The sequence below is a fragment of the Emydura macquarii genome, unplaced genomic scaffold (assembly GCF_026122565.2).
Source record: "Emydura macquarii macquarii isolate MOO-44397 ecotype Brisbane River unplaced genomic scaffold, CSIRO-AGI_Emac_v2 contig_1790, whole genome shotgun sequence".
Lineage (NCBI taxonomy): Eukaryota > Metazoa > Chordata > Testudines > Chelidae > Emydura > Emydura macquarii.
This window is the reverse complement of record NW_027131927.1, coordinates 24,644,876-24,660,077: the sequence shown is the minus strand read 5'-3', so window position 1 is coordinate 24,660,077 and position 15,202 is coordinate 24,644,876. Positions and strand designations below refer to the sequence as shown.

Genomic DNA, 15,202 nt, shown 5'->3' with positions numbered 1-15,202 from the left:
GTTAACCTATCTATCCCCTGTCTCAGTTCATTATCGTACAGCTCCACCTAGGCGCTCAATGATCTAGATGTCACCAAAAAAGCATTTCAGTTGCCAAGGCTGCTCAATTCTAGTATCTCACCTATTGTCCTTCTGCACAGGAATTTTGTCTCCTTCAGGTATTAGCTTCTTCTGCTCTGTCACACCGTAGCTTTCTCTGCATATCTGTTTAAAAAAAAAGGAAAAAAAGGTCATTTTACCATTCTGTGTGTCACCAGACAAGCTTGTAGAATGGGTGCAGAGTTCTTTTACTCGCTCCAGGTAAACTGTGTAGCTAGTGACACACGAAGGGTGAGGAAGGGGGCTGGAAAAACATCTATAATGAGTTAGAGAGAAAAAAAATACACAGATACCCTGCTGGGTTTGCATCATTTTTCATAGGCATCATTTGCTCTTAGATCATGATTTGCAATCAAGGCCAAATGCAGACCTGGAAGAGAACCATGCTACCCTGTTAAGTCAACTGCAAGCTGAAAAACATGAGAAACTACATTTAATCAATGCCATGTGTATTGGCACGAACAAAGTCCCCTTTGAATAATGGCAATGCAGGATGCTCAATTAATCACAGTAGATTACCAGACCACTTGATAAGTCTGATGTGCTACTTTTATCTGTGTTTGTAACAGCTAGAACACCAGCGGTACATTCTATACTCCATACATAATTACATTATTTCAAAGTGTCTCCTGGATAAAATGATATGAGCCAGATTTTTAGGCAGCCAGCACAAATGACCCACAAAACAGATCTCCTTACAGATTTTTTGGGGAAAATTATTACTCCTTTTCAAGGCCTCAACACAGCAGTAAAGATGTCCTTTTGCCTGAAACAAGGCACAAAAGAGCTTGGGGGAAGTTATACAAGGCTATTTTAAATATTCATCTTATAGGTGGATGCTATCAGTGCTACAGCCTCATGACCTCACCCGAACGGTAGCACAGACCTGTCTGTGGCTGTGTTAGACCCCGAATTGGTTAGCTCTAGAGCAAAGATTTATAAGCCAGCTTTATTTTAAAAGCTCTCCCTTATCAAACAAGAGAAATTACAGCCTTCCTAAAGCACAGTGAGGTGGAGAGGATTTCTTCACAATACCCAACCTAGTACCTGGCCATATCAGCTCTAATCAGAGCCCCTTGGGAAAGGAGCTTTCAAGCCTTCTCTCTAGTAACAAGTGAGCTTAGATGTTGGACCAATGCATCCACCTCCACCCCAGATACTCCTCTGTATAAAACAGGAAGGCGACAAGCACCTGCCTGTAAAGTTAGGGCCTACCTGGAACATCCTCTTCCAGGTGAGATCATCCCAGCTTGAGGCCTGCCAGCGAATTGTCACTTTGAAGTAAGCAAGATGCCTCTGGGTGCATATCTTCAGACTAAGCAACCAGGCAGAGAAACTAGAGAGATTCTTGTGCATTTCCACCCCCTGCCTCTGGCAAAGACTATCAATTGCATTTACTAGCAGGAGGAAAATCTTTTGGAGCCTCGGTATTTCAGTGTGCCAAAGCCTGTGCCCTAGTGATGCACTTCAGTGTTTTGTCTCAAAGAAGGTCTGACACAATAGTAAAATATTGTTCACTGTAAATGTTTGAAGTCACAAAAGGAGTGTGCACTGTTTACTAATGACAGAATGACAGAGAGAAAAAAAAGATGGGCATGAGGTAACATTTTCTAAAGCAACCAAGTGACTTCGGACCCGAAGTCCCATTTTCAAAAGGGACTTCAGAGCCTACATTTCACTGAAAGTCACGGAGACACAGGCTCCTAAGTGCCTAAATCATTTCTGAAAATGGGAGTTGGGCACTTCTGAAAATGTTACCCTCTTACTCTACTTAGCAGCATAGTCTACTTGACCACATGCAGAAGAACAGAAGAATACCTACAAGGAACTTTAACATTTCTACAATATACAGCATGTATTTGATGGTCATCTTTGGGTCAAACCACAGCACCCACACGTGTATATGGCCACCCACACAACAAATCGCATCACGGACAAAAGGCATTAATTTGTCTTACTGTAAAGTTCAGGCAGAATGTTTCTTCTACATCATCCCCAGGATAATCTAAAAGCTGCTGAAGACTCCTACAAGAGAGGGAGGGGAGGGAGGAGAAAGAAAAATCAGACCTCCAACAGGCAGTACTGTTTGTGCTTTATGTTTAAAGGAAAAAAAAGCCATTAGTGAAAGTAAATACTATCAGTCAGTGTAACAGGACAAGATAAACTCTGAACTGCGTAAAGGAGGAGGACGACATGCACTCTCGTTTAGAGATGTGCTTTGTTATAATAGGATAAATGCTGCACTACAAATTCTCAATCTATTCTGTGTCTGACAAGGATCCTTTTTAGTGGCCCAGTGCTTGGAAAAGCATTTGATTTCTAGTTCTGAAGTTTCACAAGAGAGGTGTGAGGACTGCCGGGGTGGGAGGAAGGGCATGTCCATTACCCCATTTTTTAGAGTCCTGTTGATGTCTCTCAAAACCTGGCTGCAAGACTCCTGGATCTTTATGGCCCCTCACTTTACCCCATCAATTCTTTTTTTAAGAATGATTAAACTTTGGTTCAACTTTGAGCTAAAAATCACATAGCAATTAATAGCAGATGATAATCAAATCAGACTAAGAATCTCATGTGACCTGAACCTCACAACCTGCCCGAGCTAGGAAAAAACGACCCTTAGGTAGTAACTCTTCAGTGTCCCTGTGTTCAGGAAACGCTGTTCCTGCTTTATCTTTGATTGCCTTGCTAATTGGTTATTGTCATGGTAGCTCACAGTGGTTCCTACAGAGATCAAAGCCCCATCATCCCAGTCCACACAAGAAGTCAAAGCAGAACTGCAGAACAGCAGCCTAGACAGTCCTTCAGCGTTATACCTTCCTTCTGTAGGGGACAGCTCCTTCAAGTCTTCTAAGCAGGGCTTCACATTCAATAACTTTTTGTACAGAGCCAATGGGAAATGGAGGTCTACCACAGTGAAGTTGTATATGGCGAGTCCACATATGATACCAATCAAGTGGAACCAATTGTGCTCTACAAAACACTTCAGACACATAGGGAGATAACAGTTAGAACAAAATTATTGTGCAACTTACTGGAACACAAATACATATTCCCCCTACAAGCATACACATACTGCAGCATCAAAATTTGGGCCCAGATTTTCAGAAGTGCTCTGACCCTAAGCAGCGCTCATTGAGATGTGGAACTTTTCTGAAAACCCAGCCACCTCATTGAATTGCCTAAATGGAAGCTCAGCTCTTCTGAAAATCTAGCCTTCAACTGTGAGTGCCTCAGAGCCAAGACTGTCCTCCTTGACTGGACAGTGCCTCATACGCAGTAAATGGTCCTGTCAATTATTAATAATTGTATTGTTAACAAACTGGCCACAGATATTCAAGAGGGACAGAGGTAAAAATATCCCTTGTAGGTTCCAATCCTGCAGTGAGCTCCCTGTGAGCAGAACCTTCAGTCCACACAGAGTTCATTGCAGGACTGGAGCATTCACAGCCGAATCACCACCTTAGATTGTTATGGCCAAATTTCAAATACTAAGAGTTACTTTTGCACATCCCTCAAATTGGACCCTAACAAGAGAATAGCCAGGTTCCCAAGACTGCAAAGTTTTCATTCCAAATACTACAGGAAAATGTTTAAATCCAAACAAAAAAACTATTTTCATTTAAAAGTCATGCGTAACTGCACTGTTATCCAGGAGCACACAGCTGTTGATTATTTCACATCCTTCTTCATTGCTGTTTGGTTTTAGATTTGTGCATCTGTTACAATAGTGTTGCACATGTTTTTTTAAACTTTTCAACCATATGAATGAGGTATTTTTCACATTTGTTATTATCATCATTATATTATTCTCACCACCACGTGATTTGCTATTTTCACAATGTTAATGATAACAACTGCAGTGTAGAGTGATTTGTGAGTTACAAAATGTAATGTGCTGATTATTAAAAACAGAAAACACCACACATACCAGAACAACTACCCAACAATGTAATTTTCAATTTTGCTAGCTGAGAAGAGGGAGTGAACGATCTCCTGTCTAACGATATCTGACATTCATTCCACACCACTCAAAACACAGTTTGCAGAGACAGGCAAGTCAGAATAACTTTGCTATGGTAATGATTATATGATGGCTCCCTGTCATTGTACATTAAAAAGTTCAATGCATGAATGAGATATTGAAGAGCAGGGGATGCACATAAATTTAAGGTCCTTATGATTGGAATTCTCTGGTTTTGTACATCCTCTGTTTATAGCTGAGACACCAAACTATAGAATCAAGCAATGAATACACAACATCATGCTCCACACTTATCAGTTACAACAGTATATGATTATCAGTGTTAACAGTAAAAGGAATCCATTAACACTTCCATTATAAACCATCATCTAAGATTTTATGCATTTTTGTATTATGGACTAACGCTGGACAAACAGGGCTAAATCCTCGTTGGTGTAATTGGCATAGGTCTATTGAGGGCAATGGCCCTCCACTAATTTACATCTGATGAGGATCTGACCCTTTTAGCATCATTGAAAAAAATAATAGGAAACAATTTCTCTCACATAGTTTTTGTGACTAACTTCAATATAGCACGTGTGTGCTAACAAATGCAGACAGGACAGTGACTCACTGTATCTGAAAACCACAGCAGGTTAGATTCTGGATAGTAGGTGAACATTCCATAGATGGGATTCAGGAGTTCTTTTAGCAACAAAAGGAAGAATTCCTTTGTGACCCCTCCAGCATCAACAGCCTCCTCGCCATCAAAGATCACCTGTCATGAAAACAGGGAACTAATCAGGGTACAGAATGTGACCGTAAATTAGAGTCTTCAGATTTAATCAGAGGTCATGCAAATTAATGGCTGTGACATACAAGGCCAACTTTGAAAAATGGGAATGTTTCAGTGGGGGAGGGAGTGTTTCTGCAGCATTTCTCAGACATAAAACACATTCATTTTATTACGTGACCCAGTCTAGTTCTTCCTGCAAAATGGCAAAAAGACACTGCATAGCACTGTATAAAAACAAGCTACTTGTTCTAGGCTTTGATCTCACATCCCCCTTCCCACCCGTTCATCCACACATATCAGTGGAGTCCTCCCCAGCCCATGCCAAACTCCTCCCTTCTGGCTTCTATTATCTGGTCCTTTTACAATGAAGGAGATGCCAATTGGTATTGAGCCACCTAGTCCCAACAAAGTCTGCTGATCAGGAAGGAGGCAGACTTATCCCCTCATTGGTTGGATTGGTTGGAGACGTCAATATACCTTATTATGACCACAGTTGTGGCAGGGATTGGGGGAAGGAGGGAACAGTTTTGCAAGAGAATTGAAAAGGAAACAAGAGAAATAAGGCAGTTTAGGGGGAAAAACCTGAAGGATCTTACTTTCAGAGGCTTTTTCAAATCGATATCTGAATGAATGCTCAGCTCCCTCAAAGCATCGCCAACCAAGTTACTCCTGCGGACATGGAGAACTAGGAAAGGGCTTCTGGCCAACAGAGGCTCCAGAGTGAGAAGCATGAAAACATTTTGCAAATTCGCTCCATTGATTGCAACCTATAAAATAGCATAAAAAAAGAGAGAGACTGAAATAAGCAGGCTACCCTAGTACTATTTATTTCTTGAGTGGAGACAGCCTGACCACCACCACCAACCAATTTGTGACCAATCCCTTGTTTTCTTTCCTTCTTCTCTTTAACATCTCAGTGACAGCCTTCATAAAGCTGCTGTCTCTTGTTACAACATTAACAGCCATCTTATTACTGTTGAGGATGAGACACAGGGGATTCACTACAAATACTCCCTTCACAGCAACAGGGCTCATAAATAAACGGCCTCCCAGGAGTCTGAAGTCCTCAATATACAGAACAGGTGCAACATAGGAAACAGCAGTGCATGCTGCTCCCACACTACTCAACAACACGTTTCAGCCATGATTTGGAAGGACTTCCTCAAGGAGCAAGGTGGCAGTTGAGTCTCTGTAGACCATTTAACTTTTAGTCTCTCCATCAAGATGAATGTCACTGCTAGTGACAACTATGGTGATGGTTTTTCACTGTGTGGGAATCTTTCAGCTAGGAACTAGACTCTCTCTTTTCACACAGTCCACATAAAAGCCATCAGATTGTAATGACTTTTGGACACTAGCAACCTATGCTACATTTTAACCAGTGACTAATAATTATGACCTTCCCCACCTGTCCCGGTCCTCAGTGAATGTCGACGGAAATTACCCCACTGTTCACACATACAGTTTTCACATTCATAAAAGATAGCTGAGGAAAGCTCTCTGTAATTTGCTAACTAGTATGTGGCATCACTGCCGTCTACTGGAAGGGATGCATCAGACTTGACCGACTACATGCCACTGTCCTTCACTAGAGTTCTGGATTCTATTCCCTATCGTGCATAAGTGCAATTTAGTTGATGACCATGATGTTAACCTGTGGCCACCAATTTGATGCAAATTGTGCTAGATCACTTATATTATGGTCAAGGACCATTCTACATCAGGATCTCCAGGCGAAAGCCATATTTGATGCCACTCACTTAGTGAAACAGAACGAAAATCCCACATTGTTCAATCCTACAATGTACTGCAAGATGCAAATCACATTTTGGATTTCAGTGGAACTCTGCTAGTGAAATAGTTCTATTTACATAAAAACATATTGCACTATAAGGGCTTCAGCAGTGCCTCAGTGGTATCCAGTAGCAAAAGGTCCTTCAGATATTTAATCGTTGCTAGATGGCACATAGCTACATGAACAATGAAATCCTGCACACATATAAACTATCAGCGAACTTTACCTAGGCACATGAGGAAAGGCAGGAGACGACCAGGGACAGGCAAAGTGAAAAAGAGGAGAGCTGGCTACCTGCATCTGTAGTTCAGCATCCGTCTGTAACATTTTAGTCTTAGCTTGAGCATCAAAGATGAAAGGATAAGAACAGAGTGTCACCGCATCCTAGAAGGAAGAAAGGAAAATTTCAGTTGCTGTTTGCCACTTGGACAAGCACTTGCAAAGAAAAGAGTCAGCAAATTATTTTACCTGCATGATAGATGGTCTTACTTTCTGTGGAAAGAGATAAGGGGGGAAAAAGAAAAAAGGTTAATTCTTTTGGTTCCATATTCCACGTCTTGCTTTTTCGGATGGACTAGTTCAGAGATCTAGCTCCTCTGAACCTCGTATCTTCTGGCATGAAAAACCCAGTTTTTTCTCTTGTAGGAAGAGATACACTTCTGAGCAAAAGGCCACATCAAGGCTTATATACCAACTAGGTCCCACTTAAAGGCCAAGTGGTCCATATGCCTTGAGCTGATCCTATGCACAGGGGTGAATTTCACCCCAAGAAATCAACAAAACAGACCTTATTGACCTCTTATCACTTCATCTCTAGCTAGTGGGACTATCTCAAACAAATAGATACTATTTTAAGCCCACAACTGTGACAACATTAAATTCAGTCCATCACCAAATGCTACAATTTTCATTTAACACATTTATTCCTTTAATCAACTTTTTAATAAATGGATTAAGTTTTACTATTAAAGCACTGCCTTATTACTCTGATCACATCTCAGCACTTTGGTTAAAACAAGCATAGGGTATTACAGTATTACTATTACCACCCAAAAGGGAGTGTTACAGCTTGCACGGTACATTGTAGTGTTTACTGTCCCTCAAAGTGGATAAGCAACTTTTAATTACAGTCATCTTTTATTATTGTGGCTTCCCTTGATATTTTTGTTCTCTCTCATTCAGAATTTTGGTCAGAGTCATTATTAATACTAATAATACCTAGCTTCTATATAGCATGCGTCATTCATATTTTTCAAAGCGCTTTACAAGGAAGGCATATATCATTTTCTCAGTTTTTACAGATGGGGAAACTGAGGTACAAAACAATGAAGGAACTTTCCCACCTTACAAGAAAAACCTAGAATAGGACCTGGTCTGCCAAGCCCCAGTTCAGTGCCCTGCTCATTGGGATGACAATGTTTCTTTTAGCAAGCAGCATTATATAGCCAGTGATCATCTTATTTTATAATACCATCCTAAATGATAGAAGTAAAGGGTGACAAGTTGGGTGAAATAGCTCTTTTGAGCAGAGTGGCTCAAAAACTTGTCAACAGAAGTTGGTCCAATAAAAGATATTACCTCACTCACCTTGTCTATCTAACATCCGACAGGGCTACAACTACACTGCATAGAAGTAAAGGATAGAAGTTATATTTTTATTATATGTGATTTGGTTCCTGAGGGTCTGATTAAATTAAGAGGAACAAGTTAAACAGTGATTGAATTAAGATGAAGGCATAAATCACATTAGTGAATTTTAGAGATTGTTTGGGGCATTAAATATATATTTGGTAACTTTATTCTTCTGATGGCATAGTTTTAAGTTAGCTTCATCGAGTACCCAAATCAAAGACAGCTTACCCATAAACGCTCATATATTCAATTCATCACGCCAACAAATAATCATTACTAGGAATACTGAAATTTATAAATAGCATTAAAGAGGTGAAGATGAACAGCAATTTCATGACTCATTAAAACCCCTTACCATTCCTGCTTGATGCAAGAACCACATAAGATAGTCTTCTTGAATATCCACCAAGTTGGAAATCTCTGGGATATAAAACTTGTCATATTCCACATGTTTAACTTTCAGATTCACCTGATTAAGAAAATAAAAGGTTTAAAATTCTAGGGCATATGCACTCCTCCCCTCCCCTTTAAAAAACACAGACTCTTCTCCTCCATGGGGGGGTGTCAACCCACATGCTCAGATCTGACTGCATGAAGCAGCTCACAGGTTTGGGTCCACAAAGAGCATTTGCAAACAACTGAGGTGCCTCAGAATTTAATTTGCATTCAATAAATGTGTGTCATTAGTTACAGGGCACATGGAAAGATGCTAAAATACAATCAAGAAATAATTCCTCCACTTATGTACAAAAAGATTTAAACTTTCCTATTGCTCTTTGCTACAGCTATTTAGTACAGCTATTTATTAAACTGTTTCAAACAAAGTCTTATGAATTTAAACAATGTAGCCTCAAGCTCAGTTTAAGTGCTAGCATTCTCCCTCTCTCCTTGGCTGCAATTATAAATGTCTGTGGCAGACAATGACATGCCTTGTCAATCTGGGACTTGCGAATTGGCATCAGAGGTTGCAACCAGGCTGCCCTTCTCACATTGCTAGGGGAAGAACTGGTATGGAAAAGGTCGGACAGCCCCTGGACTATGACACTGAAACGTTCCAAAACACACACACTTGCCTCTTACCTTGTGAAGTTTCTCTAGCAGTCTGAGAGCCGCTGTAATGTAACTACAGAACAGAACAGGGATCAATAATGTTTTTCTTCCATTCAGGAGATACACCACTGCACCTTTATAGAGGTTCACTAACCGCAGGAAATATCTTGGGCATACTTGAGACCACCAGTTATCTAGAGAAAACAATATACATATATATACATGTATACATATATATGTATGTCAATATTGTTATTAGAGCACTAGCAGATAGAGGGCATTACAGTGCTGGAATCGGAGAATGAAGTATTGTAACACAGCACAATATATGGTACTTCTCTCTGTGGTAAAGAGGGGCTGCGCAGTTTCATTAAAAAGAGCTCTGAAAAAATGCAAGCACTAACACAAACCATAACATAATATAGTATAAGCACCCTGTCCAGTTCCATGCATTCACAAACACAGCAGACTAAAATTTCTATACAGATTGATTCATGGATGAGGCACAGCTGGTACTAGCATCTCTATGAATAAAGAGAGGAAGGGTCAAGTATTTGAATCTCACAGCAGTGATCAACAGAGCACCATGAGGGATACTCAGTATCAGCCTAACTCTGCTCTCATTGAAGCCAGTGGAAGCTCAACAGGAGAAGAGTCAGGCCAACATGGAGTGCTTTTGAAAGCCCCCAGTCTAAGTTTTGTGAATGTGACCCAGACCGATGCTAAAGGCATGACACAGAACAAGATGCACCTAGGACGCAGACCCCTTACCTAATACTTTGCTGGGGTTCGTATCCAGTCGCAGAATGGCCATCGCTAAAGGAAGCGTTAATGTTATGTAATGCTTCGAGTCTTGAAACAATGGGAATTCAGGGAGAATCAGGTAGATTCTCATTGCCTCAACATCTGGTGGGGAGCTGGACAGCTGAGGAATCAAAAAGCTTTCAAAGCTCTTTAAGATCTGGAGGAAAAAAGGACAAGAGAAGGCAACTCAGTATACATCCTTGAAGAACGATAAAAGGCTGGCTCAGTGCTCACTTAAGACCACATTGTACCTGTCACACATGCTCACGATATCTGGCCCATTTGTCTCATTTGTCCTCTGCTATGTAGGTTCGTGTATGATCAAGGGTCTGAAAATAACCCACAAAAGCAAGAAAGTACTTTATGATGGCTGAAAATCCAGGCTGACATTCCCCTCTGCTCTCTCACCCTGCAGGGTGGACTGCGAGTAAAGGGGAGCAAGAGGAAAAAGGTAAAGTGATGGTAATTTAATCCAGTGTTTAAGATTTTCTGCACTTAAATCTTATACTTGATACTAAAAATCCTTATTTCAGACCTGAGTACCTATTCTTTTTATTTATTTATTTGTGTTACACTTTTATATTATAGTTTTGAGGGCTTAAGAGAGCAATGTGACACTCCCCTCTCCAAAGAACGCTCCTACATTTGGCTCTATTGAAATAAAATATTTGATAGATGGCTGGTAGACAGGTGTGTACAGTAGTATCCTCAAAGTGCTTTAATTTTTTTTAGTCCATGCAAAAACTATAGAATCATTGTACAGAAACCTATAGGCTACAGTGTACTGCAATAATTGAGAACTATCATTCCATTTCACCTACTGCATCCAAAAAACATTAAAAGAACACTGTTTCAGAATCAAGCACTCTAATTAGGAAATGCCCCTCTTCCTCTCCTGTTCCTAATGCCTCTCCTCACCCCACCCCAGTCTTCTGCTCCTGTCCCTCCACCCTGCATCTCTTTTCCCCGTTCCTCAGCATTTGAGCCAGGTTGGAGCATGGTCAGTCACTCTGTGCAGATGGTGCATGTGCAGTCTTGTTGACACATAGGAGCTATGGGGAGACAGAACATGCTCAGTGTGGATGGAATCTTCAGAGAATTTAGTTGCAAAATTCTAACAAGTCTCTACTGAGCATGTGCAAACAGATTTTTTCAGAGGCTTATAATCTGAGCAGGGAGGGCAGAACGTCCACCTATGACACCAGGTCAACCCCCTTACTGAATATCAAGTCCCTGTTTCAAAGCACTAAAGCTTCTGAATGGAACAGTTGCAAGAATTTTTTTTTAACAGGGCCAAACCAATGTATTTTTCCTAACTTCATTCTGAAAAATGGATGAGCCATTCTAGCGGAAACTTTCTCTAAAAGTCAGCTTGAAACGGATAGCCAGCATGGGAATTTTCAGGCTGAAGAGTTTAAATTTAGCAGTCAGAAGCAGCTGAAAACAAGGTCTTCTAACTGGAAGTGCTGGGCAGCTTTAACTATAGGTGTCAGTACCTGTGCTGTCTATAATAAATGGGGTTTCATTATACTGGAATCCAATTTAAATGGGATCCACTCTGCATGCAGCAAGAATATTATGAGTCATGTTTCAAACATTATTATACAATTCAACACATTTAGTGGCATTTGCTTTGGGGAAACTGGGAACTAAAAAAAAAAGCATGGTGAGACGGACATACCTAATTGCCTTTTTGTCATCTTGTAACTTAAGACTGCTTTGGGGAGGAAAAAAGTGCTTTAAATGCATCAGGTATATTAAGATCTACTATATCCTCAATTCTAAAATCTATTTTTCAATTTTTAATTAACATGCATCACTATTAAGTTCAGCTCAGAAAAAAAATTTTTTTTTTAAACAGGCAATTCATAAACCCCAGAAGATAGGTTATAATGAAAATTCCAGCAGAGCTTTCACTCTATCATCTCTACACGTCCATAAGGGTCTCTGAAAAGCAGTGCCACAAACATTTTGGGAGGCTCCAAAAAGGATTAGACCCTACAAGTCTTAGAGAACAAATCCACCCATCATTAATTAATGCTGCACTAGAGAGTATAATTGCCACTACTTTTATTTCTAAATGTTCTGGACCTATTTTGTCTCTTGCTTACACCAGTGTGAATCAGGAATAACTGCACTGATGTCAGTGGAGTTACTGGTGTAAGAGAAAAATTAGGCTTAGTATATGTAGCCATATATCTAGTATCTAAAGGGGTTCATTTACTCAACAAGCATATACATCTCCATCTCCCATTAACATTAGTGGAAGAATAAGTTCAGTTACTCTATAGCTCCTGAAAGTCTGACAAAGCTACAGCCAAACTTTAATATTTCTCACCAGAGCATCGTCAATAGTTATTTGAAAGACTACGGGCCAGACTCTCCACTGGTATAAATCAGTATAGGTCCACTGAAGTCTTCACACCAGCTAAAGATCCTACTTTGCGTTAATGGGAGAGACCCACTGTGATAGACTGAATTTTGTAACTCAATGAGTAGCCTAACACAGACGCACGCAAAACTAAAACTGTGCATCCCAAGAAGTACTGGGCAGTTCAATTTCTAGGTGACATTTCACAGTGTATTAATAAAGTTTTGTGAAGTAATGAAGTCCTAGTTACTGCACTCTATTATTAAATCTTTCCTAAGACATTCAAAGAGATCTGAATTTAAGGTGGAGGAGATTAATAAGCATCTACTCTGCATATCACGCACACACTTAATTACATTTTTTAAAAACAATTATAGGACCTAAAACCCGCTGACAGCACTATGAAACGGTTATTTTAAAAATACTTATACGACATCTTGACATTTATACCTGGTCTAGCAGGATGGAATGCTGAGAATTCATTAGCTTCTCAAACAACACTCTGGTGGAATTCAGGTCAATTCCTGGGATTTTGGGACTGGTTTTAAAATGTTCATCAATTCTAAAACAAAAAACAAGCCCGAAACAGACATGAGTATACAAGATGCATAGCAAAGTGCACCAATGGGGAATGGGTCTATAGACAGAGAGATAAGATTTAGAAAACCTGGAATCTTTGGCTAAATACAACAGTTCAAGATAGACTATTCCTTTTATTGTACACTCTGGGGACCATAATGTGAGAATCAGACCCGCGCACCGAGCCCACTGATGTTAGTGAGATTGCACACAGGAAAATGGATCTGCCCACACAGATCTATTTGTGGGATTGGGACCTAAACTTGCAAAATGGAAGTCTTGTTAGATGTGGCAAGAGTCCCCATGATTTTCCCCTGGGTTCTAAAGGTTTCTTTTGTTTTGTTTTTTAAGGAGAGGGTGGACAAAGATGTTGACTGTCATTATGGGCCACATAGTAGAACATGGGATAGTTTTTACAGGAGATGAGGCTGGGCTTTTCATGGCAGCCTAAAGGAGCTAAACCCCCAATTCCTGTGGGCTAACTCTCCTTGGCTCCTCTTATAATCCCACCCTAAAATCTTCTAGCCCTCAACTAATCAAGGACCCAATCTAACTCCCAATACAGTTAAGAGGAGTCTTTCTGTGGCCTTCAGTTGGTTTCGGATCAAGCCACAAATCCTTTTCTTTTCCTGCCTGACAGACATCTTTGAATGCAAAAGGCTGCATCTCACTTGGAATTGCCCAGGTTGAAGAGACAGAAGTCAAGCTTGCTGAGGACAAGCTGTCTAAGGATTTGACTAGGCACTGGAGCTTCATGCAATGCAGCTAGTAAGTGATCTGACCCAACATCTAGAACAGGTTTAATGGTTTGTATCAGATGCCTCCAGCATAACTCTTTGCGGATTAAAAAAACCTATAAAACTTGCAGAGGGCAGTAAAAGGCAATTCCCACAACTCCATGGACCACAAGCACCAGCACCAAGTATTTTCCTAGAGCACTGTGGGAACGAGCCAGGCTTAAGCCTGCACAACATTAGACGCTCTCAGGAAAGACACCTATTAAATTATATGCTGAATGTGTCAGGTTATTGCTGCAATCTGTGATGGGATAGCTATTATTACCATAACACAGATGACAGGGCTGCGAAGAACTCCCCTGAGGCTCCCACTGCAACATGTGAAGGCAGCACACAGACGACATGATAATAGCATGCAAGTTTAACAGGCCTGGTAGGTCAAGCAGGCTCTCTCCCCTTTGTCCATGCCCAATGGTGACTAAGCTCCAATGCGGATGGCGCATCAGAAGTGATGCGGTAGGACCTATTCCTCAAGTATATGAAGATTTTTATATTCTTAATATAAAATTACACATTTAAAATACTGTCACGCCTCACACTATGAAGGTTATAGGCAATCACCCTCCAGGATTTATGTACCACTTGGTCACAGATCACAGCAGTTTCCATAAGGGTTAATTACTGTTCAGTGTAAGATACCATTAGCTATGGTTTTCCAGTTTTGGAGGGGTATCATGTTGAGGTACACCAACCACAGCTATCATCTCCACCCAGCTTCAAAGGAGGTTCTAGGTCACTAAATAGAAGTATTTAAAGTTTAAAATAGAATAGAATATTTTAAATTTTAAATAAAAACTGATTTACACTCACTGCCCCCAAAATGACTGTGCATTGCCGCCTGAGTTGAAGGCATCACAACACTGGAATGGGAAGAACAAATAGTGTTTTTCTTTCCTGTCTGAGATGCCCTTGGAAAAGTCTGCCCAGTGTAACAAGTCTTCCTTCACCTAATTGACTCATCATGTCTCTATAAAAAAGTCCTTGATCTCCTCTTACGCTGTTACCTCCTAATCATTTATAGACACAGTAGTCACAACTCAGACTCTTCCCAACACACCCTGATCTTTCCACTGAGCTGTGTATATTATATTCCTTTAGTCACACTCTCTAATCCTTTCCCATCTTTGTCAGCTCTCTTTGAAGTATCTCATTTTCTACAGGTCACTTTTGTAAAAATGAGAAGCCTGAAACTTTCCAAAGACGACATCACCAAATTGGAATTACTTCCTCGTTCTTACAGGGCCACACCTGTACTCACACCATTCCACCAGAAGAGCATGTATTTTTCCAATAGCAACATGCTGTGAGGTTGGACCTA

The 15,202-nt window shown here is 40.5% G+C and overlaps 1 protein-coding gene across 4 annotated transcripts in view; it reads right to left on the bottom strand.

Moving 5' to 3' along the window:
* The window catches only part of HERC3 (HECT and RLD domain containing E3 ubiquitin protein ligase 3), an 89,391-nt gene that overhangs the window by 26,666 nt on the left and 47,523 nt on the right, over nt 1-15,202 (bottom strand). For 3 of the 4 annotated variants that reach the window (XM_067557156.1, XM_067557158.1, XM_067557157.1), the window contains 11 exons: nt 12,959-13,070; nt 10,105-10,294; nt 9,364-9,527; nt 8,639-8,752; nt 7,120-7,143; nt 6,946-7,035; nt 5,453-5,623; nt 4,695-4,838; nt 2,913-3,079; nt 2,058-2,124; nt 122-204 (listed from right to left, as the gene is read on the bottom strand). In XM_067557156.1, coding sequence (XP_067413257.1) covers nt 122-204; nt 2,058-2,124; nt 2,913-3,079; nt 4,695-4,838; nt 5,453-5,623; nt 6,946-7,035; nt 7,120-7,143; nt 8,639-8,752; nt 9,364-9,527; nt 10,105-10,294; nt 12,959-13,070 — 1,326 coding nt within the window. Of the gene's footprint in view, nt 1-121; nt 205-2,057; nt 2,125-2,912; nt 3,080-4,694; nt 4,839-5,452; nt 5,624-6,945; nt 7,036-7,119; nt 7,144-8,638; nt 8,753-9,363; nt 9,528-10,104; nt 10,295-12,958; nt 13,071-15,202 lie in introns of those variants that run through there. The other variant, XM_067557159.1, reaches the window with a different exon arrangement.